The following is a 27,079-nucleotide window of genomic DNA, read 5'->3' as shown; positions in this document are numbered from 1 at the left end:
TTCTTTGCTCTATCTTACGATCCAAAAGATGTGCTACTAACCACGTTGAATATGTCTATTTTCTTTCTTTAGATGCTGTACATGTCGGCAACACAGATCACAAAGAGTTAAATTAATTTTTCACTTACAATGTAAAATACCTTCATCGATTCAAGTATCGAACGCCTGCAGTGCATTCATGACACTGCAACGAAAGTTTTGCCGATTAAGCGCGTGTTCTCCAGCTGCTTGTCACTCTTGTCCAATAAGCTCTTGATGTTGTCCATCCATTGCGTTCTTTGCCCGTTTCTTATTCTATTGCCTTGTACTCTTCCTTCCATAATATTTTTCAAACCTTTACTTTTTCGAATATTACCATAATAGACGAGATTTGTTTTTTCATAAGGTTCAGGAGTTGTCGTCTTATTTGTCCGATGACCCTTGTATGAGACTCGAAACATTCTTCTGTACACCTACATTTCAAATGCATTATGTTCTCTTCAAATTAGTTCCGAGTTCATCCATCGCAACCGTAAATACCTATTGGCCAAATGAGCGCTTGCAGTAGCCTTGTTTTAAAGTTAGTCGGGACACTTTTGTTGGTCCAGATATTGCTAAGCTTTTCTATGGATGTTCTTACCATGCCTTCAGCTGATATATTCCGTTGGGTTTTACAGTGACTCTACGCTGTTGCTTAACTTGATAAATATAGCAGCCAAATCTCCTCTAAGTACACCCTAAAATTTTAAAGGAAAGAAAGACACCTTAAATGATATAGTATATAGTGTCTGTAGAAAACACTGTTGATATGGTCATAGAAGCAATGTTTTTCTTCACCGATTTTCTGGATCATAATTGATCAATATAAAATAACAATATTCCTTATAGGCGGAGTCTACCATTCCCTCCATATCTTGATATGAAATACCGTTGGTGCCGTTGTAAAATAAATACGGCCACGAACCGGAAGGTCAACCTTAGGAATGAGCAAGTATCTCTGCTGTGCCGCATCTGCATACAGTGGATGAAATTATTACCCATATCACGAACGAATGCCCTAGAATTGCCCAAAACCACCACAAGTTGAGGCGACACAACCAGGTAGCGAAAGTGCTCCACTGGGAACTGTGCGAAAGTGGGGGCTAGAGAGAGACAAGACGTGATATGAGCACAATACGCAGAGTAGCGGAGTCAAAGACTAGCAAAATCTTCTGGGATTTCCCAATCCAAACAGATCAGGTTCTAGAGCATAACAGACCGGACCTAGTGGTGATTGACAAGGTGCACCATATATGCTATATAGTTGATGTTGCATGCCCCTTTCACCCACGAAAAGTCAAGAAGGAAGGAGAAAAGATAGATAGATAGATAGATAGATAGATAGATAGATAGATAGATAGATAGATAGATAGATAGATACAACCCTCTTAAGTACGACATAGCCCGGCTGTGGAAAATGAAGAAGGTGAAGGTAGTGCCAATTACTGTTGGATCCCTGGGAACAGTATCAGAAGGCATCTAGAGGAATATAAAGGAAATTGGAATAGAGTGCCCAGTAGAACTGTTACAAGAGATTTGCCTCCTTGGCACGGCCAAAATAATCAGGTAAGTATTAGATAGCTGAAAAGAACGAATAGCATGGTATCTTAGAGTGCAGGTAGTAAGCCCGCTAAGCATGCAAGAATCCGAGAGCTCCAACAAAACCTACTAACGTACGATAAAAGGAAAAAAAAGAAAATAGTAATAATAATTATTATTATTCATATGGGTCGAAGCAATGAAGTTCCATCACTTTCTAAGTCAAAATATGCAACTTAGAAAATTTTGCACAAGTTTTTCCGTTCAAATGTTCAACATTATTTTAGCAGGATAATAAGACAGACAAAATCCAGAAGGTTAGTCTTTCTGAGATGAAATTTGTAGAACCGGATCCCAAAATACTAAATACAACATGTTCAATTCTCTTAGTGAGGCATTCAGATTAAATCGGAGACGAGAGACTAGGAGCTTAATTTAGAGTTTCTTGAGGCTTAAATCACTGACTGTCTTTCAAGTCGTATATGACATGTAAAAAAATAATTTAAATTAATTGCTATATTCCAGTGTAAATTCAATGGAGCCATACGATGACTTCTCAGTTTTATTCTATTCTTGTCTACATTTCTAAAGAAAAAAGAACCAGTAAAATTCTCCTTCTGAAGGGAACTTATAAATTTGTTAACTGCAATTATATTTCAATCAGGACGCGGCAAATTTGACTTTTGGAGTCGTAAGTGATATAAGAAAATAGTTTAATTATAACTGGGTTATGAGACGAACGGACTGGCATCTACCATGCATCCACAATAACAGCAGAAAACACTTCTGCTTTTACAGTTTCTGGTTGTTACAAGACTACCAATAGAATATGAGAGAGTCACATGTTGATGTATATATAAACACCAAAATCCTATTAGAGAAAGAACAGCGTGGGATGGATATCAATAGAAATGCGAGGAACGTTGGAAAACGCATTAAGGTTAGATAAAAGAGTGAACTAAGGTCATTAATACAGTTAATGCGAACAAAAGGCTTGTACAGAATGAAAGATAAATACAACAGTGTGCATGCAAAGCTTAGGAGCTTTTTTGTTGAGAATCTGTGTGAAGAGGTGAATTATCAACTATCCAAAAGATAATAAAACATATATATTGAAAAGAATCACTTACAAAGATGAGTGTTAGAAACTGAAGAAAGGGTTAATAATAGAAAACAGTAAACTTAGCGATGGATTCCAGAATTTCAGGAGGTGTTATATCTCACGCAACCACATAATCCATCAAATTGACATCGACGCATCAAACACTGGAATTGTGGGCAAGATCCCAATATACTTTTTCTCTAGCAGCGATATGTAGTTTTCAATCGATAAATCCACCAGATGTGTGTGACAACACTCCTGCTCCATCAAAATAAACTATTTCAGCCAATAGAAAAAAAAGTGAAGTAAGGGAAATAACCGTAATGGGCCAATGACACTGATCTAGACACCTAAGTTGCATAGCAATGTTCTGAATAACGTACGCAACAACATACACAGTGTATAAAAATGTATTTAGGGCAAAACAAAATGAAACTTCAGCTATTTGTAAGGGGGCATGGTTAAGTGGAGGTATAACGTTTACAGACAAAATGATCGCAAGAAGCATGTTTTCATGTTATTGAACCTCTTCACAATATCATAATTTTCACAAGCATTTTTGATCAGTCAAGAATTTATAAATACAAAAAAAAAAAAGAGTTAAATAATCAGTTATCAGATTTTTGTCTGTGCTTAACGATTTGCTTAACTGGGAAATTGATTTTTAAGCAAAGCTCCGAGCTTTGTTAGATTAATTAGTCTAGGTTTCACTGGTTGATGAAACACAACAATGTCGAAACACCGGCTGTGTCTGCGTCCCTTGAGCAAAAGAATTAAGTATGTTATGAGCACACATTCGTCATTAAGGAAAAGTTGTTTTCCTACGACGAAACACAGCAACGATTACATTCATCTTTTGAATATGTAGAAAAGCTTTTAGAATAAATATGCATGTCAATGATCTTTAATATCTTAATTTCTTTTAATTTCAACTCGTTTTCACCAAATAATCACCTTTTAATTCATTAAGAATATTTTTACCAACATCATTGACTGAATTCACTAAATTCTTGACTTCAAAAATTTCATCTTTTTTGCTGGCCAAAATTCAGCCTACATTTTTTTCTATTTACAAAACCTCTTCTCAACTAAACAATACAAGGCTAAATAAGCTAAGCTATGCTGTTCTGATGAACGTAATAAATCCAAAATGTATCTGCAGCTGTCACATTACTCCGTAGCAAATCACATTTTGATCTCAGGCAGAAAAATACAATTTTCTGTGACGCCGATAATTAATTTATGAAAATTTTCTTTGTTTATCTATGAAAGTCGTAAACAACCGCTAACAAGGTTTTACTGAGGCAAATTTGAATTTATCATGAGATGTTCTTTATTTCGTAAGTATATATTTGTACGTGTGTGTGTGTGTGTGTGTGTGTGTGTGTGTGTGTGTGTGTGTGTGTGTGTGTGTGTGTGTGTGTGTGAAAGTGCGTGTATGTGTACATCGTTCAGTACATTGTTATATTCTAAATCATTGGTTTCAAATTATTAAACTTAGTCGAAACTCAGTACTGCATTCTTAACCTATTTGTGCATTCATTTACCACCTGAAAATAGATATCACTATCAAGATTATTGCAATATTCAAAACAGTGTTCTAACTCTCTTCTCTATGTGTAGCCCCTGCTCTAGTTATGCATACATACGTGCGTGCGTGTGTGTGTGTGTGTGTGTGTGTGTGTGTGTGTGTGCGATGGCTGTCATCTCGTAAATGAGTATGACCATCATACCAAAGCAATGCCCGTGCAAAATGTTTGGTCCAATAAGGCCTATATAATACTTCCTAGGCCTCTCCACCTTAATGATACAGTTCAGTGGCAAACCGAGGCAAGATATCTTGTACCAATATTAGTTGCAGCCTCAAAAACGTGGGAGCAACATGCAAAGCTCCAGTAAAAGATCGCTAAAATACCCAATGCCATTGCCTGTATATAGGGTTTTATATCAAAGTGATATTCTTCCAGAAACATGCTTTAACAAAACCTGGGCTGATCCTCAGTCTTAGTGAACTTCAGCATGCCGTATGCGAACCCGAGCTTTCTGGCTGCTTGTGATATTGCTTGAGGATTGTCTAACCTACATCAGGGTCATCCGTCTTTTTGACAGGTCTTCTTTTAAGTGTTGTTGGGATTTTGACAACTCTCCTCAATAGGTTAGATATATATAATCTTTCATCTTTTACTTGTTTCAGTCATTAGAGTGCGGCCATCTTGGGGAACAACCACATTGAAACTTTACATCAGTACATATGTTGGGGGATGGGAGAGTAACACACATCCATATACTCTTAAACATACACACATACTCACGCACAATGCTGATTTCGGCCAGGATGTCCTGGTGTCCAAATTCAATTGAATCTCTACGTATTGTTCGTTACTACTATATGTGCATGTAAAGACATAACTAGTGAATACAGGCATACACATATAAAAACTGAAGCGAAAACACACCCTCCCATACTCACATTTGTAGGTAGAGCGAGTCAATGGATGTGAAATATACAGACGTAAGTATATCAGAAAAGCAACACGGATGTAGATAAGCAAATACATTTACGTCATGTGTGTATGTGTGTGTGTGTGTGCGTCGTTTGATGTAAACACACACGCACACACGTATACTTATATATGTATATATATATAGTTCATATATCCCAAAAAGAAGCATACTAAAACATTACACCAGTAATATATTTATAGAAGGTTGATAGTTATAGCCGGCTCAAAAGTGCTTAGCTGTATAGGAGAGTCATTAGACTCCAAAAAACGTCTCCTATACATTCACCTATACAGATAATTTTATAGGTGTGAAACCAATGATTACTCCCTGACCAGCTATAACTATCAACCTTATATATGTATATATATGGTGGGCGTCGTCTACTCCTTATGGAGAGTTTGACCACATCCTGTACCTACACTTTAGAACCATCATGGCATCTGATGTGGCTTTTTAAACCAGACAATGTTCTGAAAAGACGCCCACATCGATTGCATATCCGTTTCGGACCACCAAGATTTGCAGTTAAGTTCTGATCTTTGTGGATCGTAAAATGGCATACATTGAATTGAAAGGCATGCACAGACACATAAGCAGAATAGTTGGTGGAGGTTCATTTTCCACGGGTTTGCAAATGAAATTTGAGCACAGCAAAAGAAAGACATGGTCTGTCACAAACTGTGCACAGAAAAGTGTCCTGATTCACCTTCTCGATCGTGACATTTTTCCTTAAATCTCTCTTAAGTCTTGCATGCGTTATCCTGACCTCTTCAAACGCTTTCACTCCACTCCACACTTCGCTTTATGTGTGTGTGTATGTGTGTGTGCGAGTGTGTATGTATGTATGTATGTATGTATTTATGTATGTATGTATGTATGTATGTATATGTGTGTGACTGTACACACACACATAATATGTATGTGTGTGTGTGTGTGTGTGTGTACATGTAAATGAATACACACAAACACGCACAAACATGTATGTTATTGTAGGGAAATGTAATGTTGCACCTAAAGGTGAATGCTGTATAACATTATTGTTTACATTCTCCTACAATCGAAGAGTTCATGCCAGAATTCTCAAAGAGGTTGTATTTAGTGTTTTTAGGGATATAACCATGTTATTATACTGTAGACTCTCCGTTGCTGCTCCTTGAAATTGCCTTTACTCAATGCCACATCAAACAGCCATATCGCACGCACGCACACACACACACACACACACACACACTAGTGAATGAACACACGAAAGAATATAGCACTCAGTATATTTGGTATGTGTTGCATATAGATTTTAATAAGCGTTTGACGTAGCTCCATATAACTTTCAGGTTTGTAGGCACGTAGGACGTCTCCATCTCATCAGAAATCAATAGAGATTCCTAATTTCTGATAGGATACACCCAAGAAAATTTTAGTTATACAGAGTCAAGCTGTTATATACACACATACACACATACACACATACACACACACCTATATATTTTTACTAAGCTCAAATCTTATTTGCAGTCTCATGAAAAACTCACCTCCACTAACTACTCTGCCTATATATCATTGCGCACCTTTCAATATCGTGTATGCCATAAGGTCTGCAAATCTAACGGAGGCCTCTAAAGGCATTTTAAGACCTACAAAGATCAGAACTTAACAGCAGCCCTTGGTGGTACAAATCAGATAAGCCACAACAGACGTCATGATGAATCTAAAGTGTAAGTACAAGAGATGGTCAGATTCTGCATAAAGAGTAGGCAACCTCAATATATGTGTGTGTGTGTATGTATATATATATATATATATATATATATATATATATATATATATATATATATATATATATATATATGCTTCTGTTGAAGGATTTTAAAATAATTTAATTTCATTGCAAACATATTTGGTAGCTCATTGCAAAAGGCAATGGTGACGAATTCGATATACGCTGGTTAACGGAAATTTTTTTTCCGCAGTTTCACTTCAATAATAATGATAGTTATCGTAATAACAAAAAGAAGGGCTAGAAGCAGAAGAAGAAGAATCGACATATATCTGTGTATGTGTGTTTGCGCGTGTGTATATATGTGTGTGTATGTATGTGTGTGTACATATGCAGCCAGACACCCACCCACACATACAAATAGGTAAGTTATGCGCTCGTGGCAGCATGTGTGTGCGTGTTATATATGTAAATAAAGCAAATCAGATCAAACACAATGGTATTTGTTTGATTGGAATAATCGATTTTGCAGACAGACACATATTACACTTCCCGTTCCACATACACATGCACGCACGCACGCACACACACACACACACACACACACACACACACACAAATATGTGTGCATGTGTGCATTTATATATATATATATATATATATATATATATATATATGTATTCTTGGTCGATTTAGAGCGCCCGTTTCAATATCGGTTTATTGGGCTTGAGACCAGAAACAAAAACCGTACAAAGACTATGATCGAAATGAAGTATGCTACTAAACATATTGTTATACGAAACTTGTTATATTTTCTATTTTTCTTTATAATGGTTCGCATTGTAATTGTTATCTAAATGCAGCAAGCCAATAATTACACGAATGTTCCGCTTTACTTCTCGTGTCACAGTTAAGGCTAAATTCCTGTCTGTCATGAAATTCCGAAAATGGTTTAACGAATATCTGTTGTAGTTAGACAACCTATTACACCACCTCCCGTCTCTCAATGCCTATACCTGCGCGATCACATATACACACAATTATATACACATAAACACAAACGTATATACATGCATACATGCGGAGAGTGTGTATGTCTGTATATTACTTCCATGCATGTGTTATCTGACTGTGAGATTTGCTTTAGCCAGGTAATGATATCCATGAGTAACAACAAATAGGGGGTTGATAATTAATTTTACGCAGCAGTAATGAAATGGAGAAAATCTAACTTTTTGGACTGATTTCTTTCATCAAAATTTAGAGAGTAAAAGGTAAAGGAGAATGAAAGTGTAGCAAAGGCTCTACTATGAACAGAGCATGCTGGAGAATGGGCAGAAGTCGTTCAACGTAATCGTATTTTACAGCATTGAAGGGTTATAGAAAATATAGAAATACGCGAAAGCTAAACTTCAGGGTGCGTGTGTTTTGTAGTGTGTATATCCATACGCATTACTATGAATATAGTCTCAATGTGTGTATAGGTTAGTGTGTGCTGACAGCGTGTTGTCTATGAATGTGTCGGTATAGGTGTGTTTCCCTGTGATTGCGAATAGAACATCACACCATGTATATGTGATAGTGGATTAATAGAGTTTAAAAGAGAGGACGAATCATGCGAAATCGAGTATATGTGTGTGTGTGTGTGTGTGTGTGTGTGTGTGTGTGTGTGTGTGTGTGTGTGTGTGTGTGTGTGTGTGTGTGTAAGAGACAAACGGGGAAGAGTGAAAAGCACAGAGGTAAGTATTTGAGTGTGTAGAATCTACTATCACAAAAGAATATCAAGAAGTCATAATGTTTCAGCGAAGTGATTATAAACGAAGTTCAGTTCTTCCTAAAATATACAGGAGACGTTGTTTAAGGGCATAAAATTATACACCAGACGTTGAGGCGCTGCTGGGTACGTTAAGCAAAATTTATATACTACACGTAGGAGCTGCTCTATAAAAGTCTCTCAAGATTTGATCGGATTCTCCATGCAAAAAATATCACATAGTTGGCATGTTATGAAGCAAATATATTTCGTGCAGTAAAAAAAAATTGGTCTAGTTTAGAAACCTGGTAAAGAGGGACATAAAAACGGAATCCAGAACAGCGAGTTTGGGTTATTTATCAACCTTTGTTCTTCTGAGGAGCTAATGACAGAGCTGGAGCAGTACTGTGTCAGCACATGCACTTCTAGCATCTAATTCAGCCCCCTGCCTTCCGCTAGTCGCGCGTGTATATATATATATATATATATATATATATATATATATATATATATATATATATATATATATATATATATATATATATATATATATATATATATATAGATAGATAGATAGATAGATAGATAGATAGATAGATGTGTGATGTGCATTACACACGCACGTATATACATATGTGTGTTGTGTACAGAGAGAAAGAGAGAGAGAGAGAAGTGTGGTAAGAAATGTCTTATCCATATACATTATATAAAAAAGAGTCCGAAGAACTCAATACAAAGTTGTAGAGTAAGTTATGAACATTGTTTTAAAGCTGAAAATTCATATAATGCGACTATTACTTTCATGTTTTGTCGATGTAATAAATGAAACAATGTAATAAATGTAATCAATGTAATAAACGAAACAGTTTTGTTATTTGTAAACGGGATGAGTGCTGAAAAGCGTTGAATATGATTTTGCTTGCTTTAAACGTATAGATCGAATGTTATTGAATATAGTTGTCGGTCGTTCGCTTGTTTGTATTTTTAGATATGCGATGACAGAAATAACGAGTTTCTTTTTATTGTTAACTAAAGAAAGTTCATGTATGTTTGTATGCATGTGTCTGCATATATGCTATATATAAAGAGAGAGAAATGGATAGGGGGATGAGAGGTAGAAAGCGACAAACAATGAAAGAGAAAAAAAGAGTAGTAAGAGAATGATTAAACAGACAGGCTAATAATGAACGACAGAGGGAAGAGAAAAAGAACATGAATTTCACCTCAGCAGCTACAGGGGAGGACGGGGGAAGCTTCAGACGGAGAACTCCATGCAAATATAATTATTATCTAACTTTTATTTTAATTTTGTGCTTTTCGCAAATTAGACGGCTAATGGTCGATCAATTTTAATAATTGAGAACAACCTGGGTCGATATCCTAGTTGCGCTAATGAATATGATTATATTTTAAGAAGAAACTTTTCAATATGATAGAATGAAATTGTTGGTGTTGTCGTTGTTGTTGTTGTTGTTTAGCCCAGAGGTCAGTAGTTCAACAATGACCATCTATAGTTCTTGTTTATCAGAGACTTATGTATTTGCATTGTCCACTTTGCCCTTGCTATATTAAGATGGCTAAGTTTGATTTGAGTGAGATCTGCTTTTACTTTTTTATTTCTCGAAGGTCGAACGATCACGTAGAAGCTCTCTCTCTCTCTTTCTCTTTCTCTCTCTCCCTCTCTCTCTCTTCCTCTCTCCTCCTCTTCCTCCTCTTTCTTTGTCTCGCTTTCTCCATCCTCCTCCTTCTCTCTTGCTGGTTCGATAACTGAATAATGCTATCGATAGTGACTATTTTTAACTTAAGAACACACGTACTCTCAGTTAGCATACCTCCTTGCCCAACCAGAAAAGCCTGACATATAAGTCAATCTAACTAACGTGGTATTAATTATTTAAAGTTTCTCCAGTCATTATTAAACGTATTTTTCATCGAACAAAATCACGTGTGCATGTAGCCCCGACGAAAGTAAAACAAAAAATACAGATGTAAACGCAAAACGAAAATCAACTGAAGAAGATATAGCTTTCATTGATTTTCACAAATATATGGATATCTGTGAAGACATAACACAATAAACAAGCGTTTCAACGGAAAGTAGTAATCTTACTGTTCGTATAAATATTCCTATATATTGGAATATTTCCAAACAATTGCTATTTGAGAAAATTACTTCAATTGGTAGGTTCTGTTTCCATTGGTATCTTAGGCGAAAGAAATGAAACACTAGATGAAAATGTCGATCGAACCTTCAACATAAATTAGGTGTTAGATAAGTAGCATTGCAATAGCCTGGAACACCAAGAACATCAAAGCCTCTCTATTGTTAAACAGGACACGTTGTTCTCATAAAAACGGCTGCTAATACTTTACTCTATATGTAATTATATGGCTGTGTGGTTAAGTAGTTTGTTTTGGAAACATATGTTTCCAGGTCTCCCTACAGTGCGTGACATCTTAGGTGAGTGGCTTTTACTATAATCTCGGGCTAATCAATATGTAAAAAGCGGAATTTGGTAAACAGAAACTATGCAGAAGCCCATCGTATACATACGTTTCTATTATATCATATACCTATATATCCTTCAATATTTATCTATCTATCTATCTATCTAGCTAGCTAGCTAGCTAGCTAGCTATCGATCGATCTGTATGTATCTATGTATATATATATATGTGTGTGTGTGTGTTTGTGCGTGTGTGTATGTGTGTGTGTACATATATATATACGTATATATAAATATATATATATATATATATATATATATATATATATATATATATATATATATATATATATATATATATATATATATATATATATATATATATATAAAGCAAATAAGTAACAAGGATGTCCAGTTATCAGTGCATTACGGCCATATGGATTGTCTTTGCACAGGGGCCATCCAGACTCCCACCTTCGCCGTGAACAAGAATGAATCTCTGCGTCAAATGGACTCAACTCCGCCTCTTCATCTGACTCCCTTCCTCTCCTCTCTTCACCTACTTCCTCTCTTCACTCCTACCCACCTTCTCCCTTCGTCGTTACTCTCAATCCATCCCACCCCTACCCATCTCAACCCCCCCACACACATAAACATTCCACCCCACACATCCCATCCGCACATACCCCCACTGATACACCCGCACACCCACATACACCGACCCTACACCAACATACACCACCCTACACCCACATATCCTACCCCTAAACTCACATACACCACCCTACACACACATCCACAGCCCAAACCCACACCCCACCCTCACATATCTACACCCCACTCTCACATCTCCACACCCCACCCTCACATATCCTCACCCCACACTCACATCTGCACACCCCACCTTCACATCTCCACACCCCACCCTCACATCCCCACACCATAACATTGCAACAGTACACACCACCACGCCACACCATCACACTACATCATGCCATACCACACATCACCACACCACATCACACCATCCCGCACACACTAGCATTGACCACTTCCCAGCACCCACACCATCATCCACACACCCACACATTGCAGATGCACGTACTTACACACATACACATCCACACGTCAAAGTCACCAGCACCTATCTACACGCACGCGCACCTTCGTTTTGGGATCACCAATACTTTATTATCCCTCCTTTCTAGCTCTCCTGTCTAACTACTTGTGTCCATCCAGCCGCCATGACTGACTGCTAGCTCCAAAATTGTTTGTATTCTCTCTGTTTATTTCATCGTGTTCCTTTCTGTTGGGGAGCGTATGCTCGAAACGTAATAGACCTTCTTACCTTCTCGAGCGTTAACTAATACACCTGTTTGCTGTTTATACACCTGTCATCGTATTTTGTTTTTCTGTAAATTCCAGCTCCCCCCCCTCTCTCTCTCTCTCTCTCTCTCTCTTTCTATATATATATATATATATATATATATATATATATATATACAGAGAGAGAGAGAGAGAGAGAGAGAGAGAGAGAGAGAGAGAGAGAGATAGATAGATAGATAGATAGATAGATAGATAGAGAGAGAGAGAGAGAGAAGTAGACAGACAGACAGTCAGTCAGACAGACAGACAGACAGACAGACAGACAGACAGACAGACAGACAGATAGATAGATAGATAGATAGATAGATAGATAGATAGATAGATATGCCTCCTGTTAACTATTAATTAGTCTTCTGCCAAGTTTTCCAAGTAGGGTGAAGTGAATATCATAGTATTCTCTATATAATAACAGAAATTGATTTCTTATTATAGGATCAACATATATTATGAGACCAATAAATAGGACCAATAAACCCACCCAAGGAAGACGTGATGTAGTTATAGAAGAGTACAAAACTATATACTTTAATGCTGTTAAACTAGTAGTGTAAAGTAGTGATCCTTACTTCTACATGGATTGTTAATAATTTGATTACCTAGATCCTTTTACTTGACTGGTACTGATTTTATCTGGCGAACTAACGATTTTACAAGCTCTCCACCTCAATTGTTTCAAATTTTGCAGCAAGACCAACAGTTTTGACAAGAGAGAACAAATGGATTACATCGGCACCAGTACTCAATTGACTCTGATTTGATCGACTCCGCAGCGGCATTTGAACTCAGAACATAAAAAGCCGGAAGAGGTGCTGATAAACATTTTACCCAGTCCGATAACGATTCTGACAAATCATCCGCTTCACTCTTTTCAATTTTTAGCACAAAACCAGCAATTTTGAGCCGAGGGGTGCAAGTCAGTTATATTAACCCCAGTATTTAAGGCGTAGTTTATTTTATCGACCCCTAAAGGATAAAACGCAAAGTTGATTTCAAAGTGTTCGGGCAGTTGATAATAGTGCAAAAATTGTTATACAATTGCAACAGAATAAGGCTATCTCTTGTAACTTCAAATGACTACTTTAGACTGAAATGCTGTGCGCTGTAACTTATTTACTTTATGCGTAAATCAGATTTCGGTTAGGACATCCCATCATGCCTGAAATATGATAAGGTCTGTAATTTTAAAAAAAGCCAATACTGATATTACAACTGATGTTTTATTCAGGAAATATAATTAAAATTATTAATAATCAAAAACCAAAGGAAAAACTGGCAGTAATATTGTTATTTGAATTGTCATTATGTTTGTTTATATCAGAGTCACAGGAGCAGCAACGGGTGGAGTAGTTTACTCCAGGTCCCTGTATGAGAGGGTTCATAATTTCCTTTGGCTTGTCATTCCGGGGAGTGCGCCAGAAGTGTCTTTGTTCCGGACACTGAGAGAATGGTTGAGCATGGCATAAAATGTTTAGCGTCATTTCTTTCAGCCCTTTACGTTCTGAGCTCAAATCCTGCTGTGGTTAATTTTGTCTTTCATTTTTTTTTTTCGGAATCGTTAACATAAAGAACCATAGATATACTCTCTGTCACTAAATCGTTTTTTTTTTCTTGTTTTGTTTTGTTTTATTTTTCGACACAGTACATATTCAATGAGCTCTTCGTCTTTCGATAAAATAAACTGTGAGTTGAGGGGATTTCACTGCTATTTCTAGCAGATGCGCGCTAACGTTCCTTCGATTGCACGTGATACCCGAATTAAGTTTTACTTGGCGGAAATTACATCCTGCTGATGAATTTCACTTTCCAACGTCTTTACACATTTCATTTAGTCACAACGAGGGGAAATACACCAGCTATATTTTATAAACACGAACAGCAGCCACTTTAATACGTGGATACAATGTACATGAAGGGAATTTATGAATTAATTATTTAAATTGAAATATTTGATATTAATAACTTCTAATCGCACAACTGATTGATAATTTAATATAATTGATTAATTACGATTTTTGAAATGGGTCTATCACAGATTAGATTTGACATTTACGAAATTGTAAAAATTAGAAAATTAAAGCCGAAACATGTGTTCAGACACGCATGCAATCACTCAAATACGCATAGTCACACATATTGATTGCATGTATGTGTGTAATTTCCCTTATGTATTTTCTCTATGTACTTCATATATATATATATATATAGAGAGAGAGAGAGAGAGAGAGAGAGACAGACAGACAGACAGACAGAGAGAGAGAGAGACAGACAGACAGAGAGAGACAGAGAGAAGTACTTACATGTATACATACATACATACATACATAGAAAGATATACAGATAGAGAGATGGACAGACAGACAGACAGACAGACAGACAGGCAGACAGGCAGACAGACAGATAGATAGACAGGCAGGCAAACAGACAGATAGACAGACACACATATATATAGATAGATAGATTGAGCCAATCATTCATTAATTTATGCGTTATTCATACATACACATATACATGAATATACACATGCACGTGTACATACATACTCACAGTTATGGCTCTTTGTTTTCAGTGGTGTGTGTGAATGTAGTATGTGTGTATGTGTGTGTGTACATGTGTCTACAATGTGACTTACGTCAGAATGTGTGTGTTTGTATTTAAGTGTAAGACATGCCAGTGGCTTACCTAAATCAGCATTCGACCGTATTGTTTTCTCATATGGGACAAGGTCAGGCAGGAGATTACAAACAGATTAATTAGTTTCTAAATGACATCAGTTTGACACATACTATTACACTTAAACTGCTGTCCTCTCAATCGAAAATTCATTTCACTTATTTGACGTTTTTCTTTTTGCATGTCAGAGGTGTATTCATTGTTATAAACTAACGTTTCTCAACAATATAAATCAATATGTTTCTATTATAAGACGGAAGGCCTGCATTTTGGGGGACTGGGCTAATCAACTATATCAACCCCACTGTTCATCTGGTACTTATTTCATTGCCCCCCCCACCCACCCCGAAAGGATGAATGGCAAAATCAAACTCGGAGGTATTTGCTCTAATACGTAAAACCGGATGAACTGCCGCAAGGCATTTTGTCCGGCGTGCTAACGACTCTGCCAGTTCACCGTCTTCATATAAATTCCTAATAATCTTTCTACTATAGGTACAAGACAAGAATTTTTTTTCGGGGGGAGGGGGAATAGTCCATTATATTGACTCAGTACTCGACTATTACTTATTTCATCGACCCCCAAAGAACGAAAGGTACAGTCGACTTCAGCAGAACTTAAATCGAGTACGTAAAGATGAGTGAAACGCTGCTACTCGTTTTATCCGGTGTGCTGACGATTCTATCAAGTCGCCGCCTTCATATAAATCCCTAACAGTCTTTCTTCTATAGGCACAAGACCTGAAATTTTGTGGGAGGAAAAATAGTGCATTAAACTGACTCCAATGCTCGAGTAGTACTTATTTTATTGACCCTTAAAGAATGAATTGCAAAGTCGACCTTGACAGAATTTGAAAGTAAAGACAGGTAAAATGCCGCTAATAATCATTTAAGCCGGCGTGCTAAAATTCTGCTACCTCGCCACCTTATTTAAGTCTCTAATAAAATCCTTCTTTCAAACAAGGAAAATGATATTGTAGAATATTCATGAATTACCCAAGAGCATGACATCATAGTGCTCTGTGTGGTTAAAAAATTAGTTCCGCAATTACATGGTTCTAGGTTAGGTCCGCTGCTCAACTCATTGAAAACGTATCCACAATCTTTGCCTCAAGGTCAGCCAAGCTCTTTTCAATGAAAAGAGTTGGTTAGACAAGCAACTAGAAGAAAGTCTGTTTGGGTGGTACATAAATTTATGTAACAGACCCTTATCGATCAGAAAGTTAATTAACACCACCTGGTTCCTTGCATACGTTTTAAGAAGTTGAATTTTTAACATTTGAGTTACGTTCGGACTGATCATATATTTCTTCGTTTATTCAACTAGACAGAGTTCTTCCACCTCTGAGAAAGCCTTAAAAAAATGAACGGAATTGGTTTTTTTTAATGAAAATGAAATGGATCCTTTCCACTCATTAGGAGATGTAGTCTTGCTTTATGGTGCTCGCAGCAGGGGACACTGATTCTGTTTGCATTAGAGATAAATTTAGAAATATATTTAAAATGTTATCAGTTAATGGTGAGTTCTAGTAACCTAATAACTTTTCTTAATCATTGATATAGGACAAATAAATAAATAATAACTCTGGAAACTACGTGTGCCATAAGTGTTTTCATTTTAAGAGTTATCCAATGAAAATCGATGCAATGAATATATCACTCCACGGTAGCTTGGTTTAGTAGAAATATCAGTGAAATCTCCCTTGAATCAGATCTCATCATTTTAGAAAAAGTAAGGTCACGTCCGATAGTATAGTCCCGCGATATAATCTCTGAAAATAAGACAAAATGTAATTTTTTTTTTATATAAATAAAGGCACACACTTACAGCTCACCTGAAGCTAAGTAACAATAACAACAACGACAAACATAAGCTAGACATCCTAAGAATGAAATTGAGTTAAACACAATTTTCTTCTGCGATATATCTATTATTCATGCTTTACAGAGACTTGCGGAAAAAAAAAAACTCGACGCACACTTGGAACATCAAAAGCTTAATTATTTAATGATTTGTACAATATATGTGTTTGATTTACATTGACTAAGCAAATAGTGAATCATCTTATTCCTAATTGTTTCTTACTGGTATCTGTTTTGATAAAGCGAAAAGGAATGAATAACAGACTACTCGACAATATTTTAAATGAGAACCGACTAAGATGGAATGTTACAGAAAAAGCATGTAACTTCATTCTTTGCTAGCTCGGTCATGTATACCTTGTGAACTCATACAATCATATTGACTTCATTATAACTAATCACGACAACTCTGTACGATATATGAGAGAAAATTAATGATGCGTGATGTTCTCGGCGGCATTAATGGTATAAGTGACCTTGGATCAAACAAGAATCAAAGTCACATCAGAATTTGAAACGTACTCCGAAAACAAAGATGTATTCTATTTAAACAATAAAATCATAAACATCTAATAGATGTACGTAACCTACAGATGCAAAGTGTCCCTCGTACCTATTTGTCGAGCCCATAGAAGTTTGAAGGTGGTTTAGAACTAATAAGTTAAAGATACATAATTCAAACTGGAATGATTTTTTCCAGCATTCAAAAGATTATGTCAGCCACCGGTATTCAGGTATTTTTATATGCAAAATAAAATCGGTTTTAAATTTTGGCACAAGGTAGGTAATTTCGGACAGGGCGTAAGTCGATTAAATCGTCCTCAGTGCCCGACTAGTATTTATTTTATCGATCCTGAAAGGATGAAATGAAAAGTCGACTTCGACAGAATTTGAACACAAAACGCAAAGGCGTGCTAACGATTCTGTTAACTCTCCTCTTTATATGTCAAGTAATATTGGCTGCAAATTTGATATATCATGTAGATAATAGAATTAGTATAAAAGAACTTAGTTTTTCACAATACACACACATACATATATATATATATATATATATATATATATATATATATATATATAGTTGGAATTTACAAAAAGCAAAAAAAAATATGAAGACAGGTGTATAAAGAACAAACAGGTATATTAGTTTAACGCTCGGGAAGGTGAGAAAGTCTTTTATGTTTCGAGCCTACGCTCTTCAGCAGAAAGGAACACGAGAAAATAAACAGAGAGAGAATAAAAAAGAAAGCTTTAGTAGCTAGCGATCAATCATGGCGATGGCCGGACATATATATATGTATATATATATATATATATATATATATATATATCCCTCCTTATTTCTTTTGTCTCTCTGCCTCTACCTCTCTTCTCTTCCCACGTCACCGGCGTTCGGCCAAGCCTGATTTTCTTTCTTGGTTCGGCCGTTGTCTGTGCAACATCTATATTCTTCCCTGTACCTGTGAAAATTTGTATCCCTGCCGTAAGGTTTACTTCCACACACCCCGGCTTAATCTAATTTGTCCTTAGTCCTGTTATTCGTATTTATGTAATTTTCTCCCTTCTTTTCGTCCTTGTTTTCGTACACATTCGCTGCTTTCTTCCAAGGAATCTGATGCTCTTAGCTTAGTTTTTCCTTGAGGCTAGCCAGATTGGAGCAATCTGGAGTATAACCAGCCGAAATTGCAAAGATAATCTGGAACTCGAATGAGGAAAGAAAACTCCGAATGACCTGTCCTTGTTTTCTCTGTATCGTCTGTCTGGATGTTTTCTTGTCCATTTCTTCTATCACTTAACTGTCTGGATGTTTTGCGTTCTTGTCCCATTTTGTATTTATATATACATACACATATATATATATGCATTTATGTATGTATGTATGTATGTATGTATGTACGTATGTACGTACGTATGTATGTATGCATGTGTGTATGTATGTATGTATGTATGTATGTATCCGATGGTTGCAAAACAAGACTGGCTGCGTTTTGGAATAGATCCAAAGCATGAAAACATCGAATCTAAACGATATGGTGAATTTACAATTTTTACCAATTCAAAACCTAATAATAAAACAATATTGATATCTTGAGTCAATGAACGAACTCTTACGCGGTACATCGATCAGAAAGAAATAGATTACACCCTACTATCTTTAGAAAAATGGATACATTGGAAGATTTTGTTCTGGATATATAAAAGTATGAAATGGTCAACATTAGAAAGGTTTTGATGATAAATCTGCTCGATCTAACATTAACCTGGACCTAAACAATATCAGCAACAATATTAAGCTTTAGTACATGATACGCTAACTAAAATGCAATATTTTATTTGGGACGGTGAAACTCCAAGTAGATAAAGCTACAAATAATATAGTGTACATATTAGATTAAAAAAAAAGAAAACTTTGAACAGATAAAGTCGAGAGCTGCCCGTGGGACACGAAACCACATATTCTACAAGCATGAGTCAAACATCCAACCTTTTGGACCACTGCAATCCTTCAAATTTCTTTTATCATTTTAGAAAATGTATTTTTACTAGCGGTAATATTTAATTAATATCATAACCAAGTCGAATTTATTAGTTAAAATAATTCACAGAAGTATCAAAAATTTGTTAATGAAATATATAAGCAGCACTAGCATGACTGTGAATAAGAAATTGGCGTTGAATTAATTGACTAAATTCCTACATTGATCTATATGGCGATAGTTTGAAATCAGTATTAGAAGCTTTTACACCTTACAACAATTAATATTAATATCATAATTTTAGAGAGTAAACATCTTTTATGACAATATTAATAATGATTAAATAACCAATGGCAAAAGCACGTTGCTTGCGTTTCATCAAAAGAAATGCACCCTGCCACACTCACGTACTTATGCATGTAGATATGTATATATTTGTGTGCTTGTGTTTATATATATATATATATATATATATGCGTCTATCTATCTATCTATCTATCTATCTGTATGTATGTATGTATGGATGGATGGATGGGTGGATGTAAGAATGTATGTATGTGTGCGCGTGTGTGCGTGTGTGTGAGTGTGTATATGTATGTATATATATTTACACGCAGTAGGTGTATGTTGAGTGGGATATTTGCAGTCACAGTAATTTTCTTTTTCAGCTTATTAAATGGATACATTTTTAGTTTCACATAGCCAAAGTGCCAGATTTATAGACGATGCTTTCTAACATGTATCCAAGAACTAATTTCCCTGCTAACAGTATAAAAGGAGTAGTATATGAGGAGATGTTCATACATTAAATCTACCGGGATTGTCCTTAGAAAATATGATAGAATCGATTACTGGAAATGCATTGATATATATTTCTTTCAATCATTGTCAGATTATGACAATAATATGTTTTATTTCTTGTACTATTAATTGGAATTTTTCCAAGTTGTCTTAGGGAGATTCATCTAAAACTATATTTGATCTAAGGAATAAAACTGCAAGATACAAGTAGAATTATGCATCGGAAAGAGACCACCACTAAAATTTGAGGATGAAGCCGCGTTATATGAAAGAAAAAAAATCAATGGGACCAGCAATATATTCAGCATGAATTATACAAGTGAAGTGGAATGTTTAATAAAATTATTTTCAGAAGGTGGAAATTAAGAGCGGTTTTTTTTTTTCTGTAGTTTATTTTTCCAATGCAAATAAATCAAATATCATTCCAACATGTATATGAGATAGTTATTGGTTTTTGGACTTTTTTCGTTGCGGTGTAATCTGCTCTACAAAATAGACATATGGAAGTGTATTCCACTCATTACAAATCCGAATGTTCTTCTTTCTGAATAGACGGTAAACTAAATGAATCACACACACACATACACAAACACGCACGATTGATAGATAGATGTATATGTAAAATTTCTGCAGACAGACAGATACTTAGATAGATAGATAAATAGATAGATAAATAGATAAATAGATAGATAGATAGATAGATACATACATACATACATACATACATACATAAATAGATGTATATGTGCATGTGTATATATTTATTAACAACTGCTTACATACTTATTTATGCATACATATATCCACATACACTCAGCATATATGTGTATGTGCCTGTGTGCATGTGTTCTTGTGTTTGTGTGTGTGTGTGTGTGTGTGTGTGTGTGTGCGTGTGTGCGTGCGCGTTCGTGCGTGCGTGCGTGTGGGTGTATGTGTCTTCTATTTGGTGTACCTTTTGTAGGATATGTGTAGGAGTAACAGGATTGAAAATATCGATTTGCATCAACAGCTTCAGCATCTTTTCAAATACGATTTTACAACCATTCATTCTTAATTTCATTATGTGCATATCAAATATTTTGTTTGATATCTACATAAATCTCTTATTTTAGCATGAATATATAACCCTACCTTTAGAAAAATAAGTATTTTAGCCTCCCAGGTGTTTCAGCTTTAAATAGTTTCTATGATCTCCGTACAAATACGATACAATGTATCACGTATAATAATTTGCTTTCCTGAACATGAAAAAACATGTTATCTATAAAGAAATTATTTTTCATACATCCCTTTTGATTGTTTTCTATTTTAATGTTCAGAACAATGGTATAAATTTGTGGTGGATGCTGATAGTTAGCTAAATTGAATCTAGTACATATCTTGTTCATTGTTTTATTAATTCAGGTGGGGTGAAAAGCAAACTGACCTCCACATAATCTCAAGTCAAAACGTAGAGATTCGGTGCTTGCTCAAATTTTCCATACTATTTATTATACTTTTATGACGATTCTCGAAGTCAATAACTTGTGTTAACATCAATATTACAACTGCACCAGGTACCAGTCTGCAACATGAATTTTATTAAATAAATCTATAGTTGACCTTCAGCATATTCCTGGTTAGAAATGAAAATGTTGTGCCTTTAGATATCGTTATAGATATTAACTATATTCAATATACTTGTAAAAGTCTGCAACACTTAAACAAAATTTCTGTGACATTATAGTCTTTTAGTTGGGTTTGTGGGCATCAATCAGTCAAGTACGAAAAATAAAGTTATTCAGTTCTATTATTGAAAGACGCTACCAAATTTTCTTTATGACTACTTTAGTTCTTTAAATGCGAGATTAAATTTCATGATTATTCCATTAATGATGATAACTGTCTACCAAAAAAAAATAGAATTGGTAATATCTGCAGTTCACGTTGTCTCAGTAAACTTGACATATCTCAACGAAAAAATAGTTTCAAATATGATATTCCTCAACAAAAGTAAGATTACTATATAAAACTGTTTTCTTCAGTTAAGAATAATGTAATTTTGAGTGTATATATCTTTTATCATTGACTGGTTTCAGTCATTTCACTGGAGCCATTCTGGGGCGCCGTCTTGAATGATTTTAGCCGAACAAATCGAGCTCAGGACTTTTCTTTAAGACCTAGTTCTTATTCTATCGGTCCCTTTCGCCGAACCGCTATATTACGGTAAAGTGAACACACACTATCACCGGTTGTCAGTCGGTCGTGGGGACAAACAAGGACACAAATACACACACACACACACACCGCATATATATATATATATATATATATATATAACACGGACTTCAATTTCCGTCTATCAGATCCACTCACAAGGTATTGGTCGGCCCGAGGCTATAGTAGAAGACACTTGCCCAAGGTGCTACGCAGTGAGACTGAACCCGGTACTATGTGGTTGTGAAACAAGCTTCTTATTTCTTTATTTCCCCTAAACATAGAGAGGACAAACAAGGACAGACAAAGGGATTAAGTCGATTACATCGATCCCAGTGCGTAAGTGGTACTTAATTTATCGACCCCGAAAGGATGAAAAGCAAAGTCAACCTCGGCGGAATTTGAAGTCAGAACGTAAAGGCAGACGAAATACCGCTAAGCATTTCACCCGGCATGCTAACGGTTCTGCCAGCTCGCCGCCTTCTTACCAAACATCTCGCCTGCGCCTATATCTGCTTTTAGCTGTAAAAGGGTTAAATTTTCATAATACGATCACTCGCTTTACATTTCCAATAAATGCACATTTATGCACAGCCACGACATATATAATATATAGCTGAAAAGTTGGTAGCAAAAACAAAACAAAAAAACATAAAATGTATCAATAGATATTGTGTGAATGTATAGATGATATCATCTGCATATGCTCATGAATAACAGAAATGTTATTTTGGAACTATTAAGTTTATAATTAAGAGATTCATCATAAAGTTTAGCACAGCCGTAGAGAAGTTATACAAAACTACTTCTAACAAAAATGTTTAGCGGACGTCCCGAGCTGTTAGCCACATGACCAGAGTCTATCATCAATTTGATCTGTCTAATCGCTAACAAGATTACATTAATCCTCCAATAATGTAATCTAACGCATGCCGTACAGTACAAATTTTCACGTGTATAAGAAATGAATATTTGAATACATACAGATTACACACGCAACACACATATGCAAATGGGCGCACACACATTCACACACACACATACACACACGCTACCACACACATTCACACAAACACACACACACAGACACAAAGAGACAGATACATAAAACACACGCACGCACACACATACAACACAATTCTTTTATCTTTTATCTTTTACTTGTTTCAGTCATTAGACTGCGACCTTGGAGAATTTTTAGTCGAACGAATGGATCCCAATATCTATTTCTTAGTTTGGTATTTATTCTATTGATCTCTTTTCGTAAACAAACCATCAGTAGCGGTTGGGGACAAACACTGACACGAAGGCTCACACATACTCATGCACACATATGCACACGCGCACACACTCACACACACACGGAAATTGGCAATGGCTCCATAACTACCGTCTCGGCTATAACCTTGGAGCCCTAGGAATCCATTATACCGCACTTACTTAGTGTACCTAATCGTTTAGATCACCTGTGAACTAAACCCCCATATTTGAATGTATGTATATATATATATATATATATATATATATATATATATATATATATATATATATATATATATATATATATATATATAAACACACACACACACATACACATTCACAGACACAAACACGCACAGATATATATACACACACCCACACCCACAAACACACACACACACACACACACACACACACACACACACATATATAGGATGACCTTCATTCAGTTTCCGTCTACCAAATCCACTCACGACGATTTGGTCAACCCGAGGCTATAGAAGACACTTGCCCAAGGTGCCACGCAGTGAGACTAAGCCTGGAACCATGTGGTTGTCAAGCTAATTTCTTACTACACAGCCACGCCTACGCTTATACAGAAAGAAAAAGAGAACGAGAGAGACATAGTAAGAGATGGTAATAGAAGAGATAGAGAGAGGGGGAGATACAGAAAGTAAGAGGATGAGAACCAGAAGCACTGAAGTATACCGAGATAGCTAAACAAAAAAGAAAATGGAAGATCAAATTAGCTTTGTACAAAGTGATATAGCAGTAAATTTACTGTCATGTTTTTTTAGTTTAGAACAATACGGTTTTTGCTTCATAACGTAACGTAAAACTGAGCACCGGAATCCTCCATACCGAATATGCTGATGTTTGTGATATGTCTATATACATCACTGATGTTGGGTCTAAATGATAGGAAATGAGTATGCGATGTAGAAAGAAAGAAAACAAAAGAGAAAATAAAAGGAAAAAGAAAATTAAAAAGAAAAGAGAAAGAGAAAAATTTTATCATTACAGTCTAATCGGTATTTATTTAGATATAAACATTCAATAAGAAGTGTCGTGCCATATTCCGACAATTAGCGTGGTTGCATCAACTTATTATGGATCGTGGAATCTTCTGAATCGCACACCTAATGAAATAATAAACCACCTTAAATAATTTTAATAGGGCGGCCCGTTTCTCAAAGATGATTGCCCATGTCCGACCTATATGAATAAACAGCCATCTGATGAGTGGGTGGATTCGGATGAAACTTTCAAGCATGTTTGGCCTCGTGATTGGCACGAACTGATTAGTTTTGAGGATCGATCCAGTAACGGACAAGTATTCTGGATTATTTTTCCTGTTTTTTACTTAATTTTTGAGAACGGTCGGGTTCATTTTTAGTATTCTCGTTTGTGAGAGCGGTCGAGTTTATTTCAGATATTTTTATTTTGAAAATCATCTCCGGCTAATCGTTGAGAGGACGTTAGTGTTGCCATGGCGGAGGTTTGCGCTCTCTGGGTGCACTTGTTATTATTTGAAATTAATTAAAATTACAGAGTACCCAATTAACTCTACATCTGTTTCGCGCGCAACGTAAGTTAATTTAACTGGAAATTGCTTGTTCTGGAGAAGGTTGCTTAAGAGCACGTTTCAAATTTAAGGAGTGAGACGTAAACATGATTAGCAACGAAAAGACTATGAAGTCCATTTTTAAATATTTAGTTGAAGCAAAGTATTTGCATAACAACATTGTATACAAGTGTACAAGAAGACACCTATTCATAATCACTTGCTACAACTTTGTAAATAATGCTTTTAATTAAAGACAGCCTGCATACTATTTGATTCTGTCGACTTTTTTGTTGTTGGGATGATTTTGAAAATTTAAGTTTCTGGATGTCTTTACTCTTATTTTATCATTCCACATTTGTGTGCATGTGTGTGTGTGTGAGTGTGTGTGTGTGTGCGCGCGCGTGTATAGGCTATTCTTAATCTAATCGGCTCTACTTTCCAAACACAGAAGTTTTGAAACTCAGATATCATTATACATGCAAATATGCAAATACACACACACGCACACACATACTTACACCCGTATGTATGTGTGCGTGTGTGTACATATATACACAAACACACGTTCGATTTAAAAGGAATGTGAAATATGCATATGTGTCATATATAGAATTCTGTAATGCACTGATTGCCTTCATAACCACAAAACCCAGATATTTACAGAGAATAACATAGTCTATTGTCTCGACAATAGTAAAACCCAGACATTAACTGTATCAACCATCAAAGCTAGAATTGTGAATTGTAAAGAACTTAGAGGAACACACCTAAATAAAGTATCGAATATTCTCGGCGAGCTACTGATTCCTCCAACTAATGTCCACATTAATTGTAAACTAAACAGTATTCATACATAAACACTTTTCAGTGAATACTGTAGGACAGTGTTTTTCAAACTATCTAATGTGGAATACCGGGAGATTCTTTTTTTTCCAATGTGCCAGAGTCCGGTAATATTTCTTAGTAATATTAATTTATACCGGAAGCAATATATATATATATATATATAATGAATATAATAAAAGTTGACACTTATTTTTATCTCATATTTATTTTGTAAACAAATAGTATAATATAATATTAATAAAATAATATTACATAGGCATTTCATAAGCTTTTTATAATGTTTCTTTCTTTTCTGGAAATTCGCCGATGGCTCGCGGACCGCCACTTTGAGTAGCACTGCTCTAGGAGAAACACCGCACTGAAGGCGATTTTCTCCGACCTTACAGAGCACGCACACACACATACATATATATAAACACACACACACGCAGGCACACACACACGCAGGCACACACACACACGGCATACACACTCAGACACACTCAGACGCACACACGCAGACTCACACTCATAAACACACACACATACATATATATTTATAAACATACGTGCATGCATATATACATGAATACAGGTGTATATATAACTGAACTACATTGGTGATTATATCATGTATGTATGTATACATGTATGTATGTATGTATACATGTATGTATGTAGACGTGAATGTATATGGGTAAGTAAGTGTAAACATTTACAATGTTTGGGTTTCTTCGTTATACAAGAAAAGACTAAAATGCATAAAAGCAAATAAATAAATAAATAAAAATAGAATAGATATAAAAAGTGGAAGTGTGAAAATGCTCAGGTAAATTACTAAATTTACGGCATTTTTCGAAGTACAAGCTGTTGCACTAATTAATGTCATTAACTAAATAAGGATAAATAGCGAGTTAGTGAATAACAAACAAGCTTCAGAAAATTAATTAGAAAAC

At 35.7% G+C, this 27,079-nt stretch overlaps 1 protein-coding gene across 12 annotated transcripts in view; it reads right to left on the bottom strand.

The window, feature by feature from the left end:
- LOC106879951 (innexin unc-9) overlaps nucleotides 1–27,079 on the bottom strand; it is a 200,411-nt gene that overhangs the window by 43,704 nt on the left and 129,628 nt on the right. For 2 of the 12 annotated variants that reach the window (XM_014929711.3, XM_089343917.1), the window contains exon 4: nucleotides 13,985–16,906. The exons of 9 other annotated variants lie outside the window; for them this stretch is intronic. In XM_014929711.3, the coding sequence (XP_014785197.1) occupies nucleotides 16,791–16,906 (116 nt within the window). In that variant the 3' untranslated portion in view covers nucleotides 13,985–16,790. Of the gene's footprint in view, nucleotides 1–13,984; nucleotides 16,907–27,079 lie in introns of those variants that run through there. One more of the 12 variants, XR_001410684.3, reaches the window with a different exon arrangement.

Source organism: Octopus bimaculoides, chromosome 2 (assembly GCF_046866305.1).
Source record: "Octopus bimaculoides isolate indiv1 chromosome 2, ASM4686630v1, whole genome shotgun sequence".
Lineage (NCBI taxonomy): Eukaryota > Metazoa > Mollusca > Cephalopoda > Octopoda > Octopodidae > Octopus > Octopus bimaculoides.
This window is presented reverse-complemented; position numbering and strand designations above follow the sequence as displayed.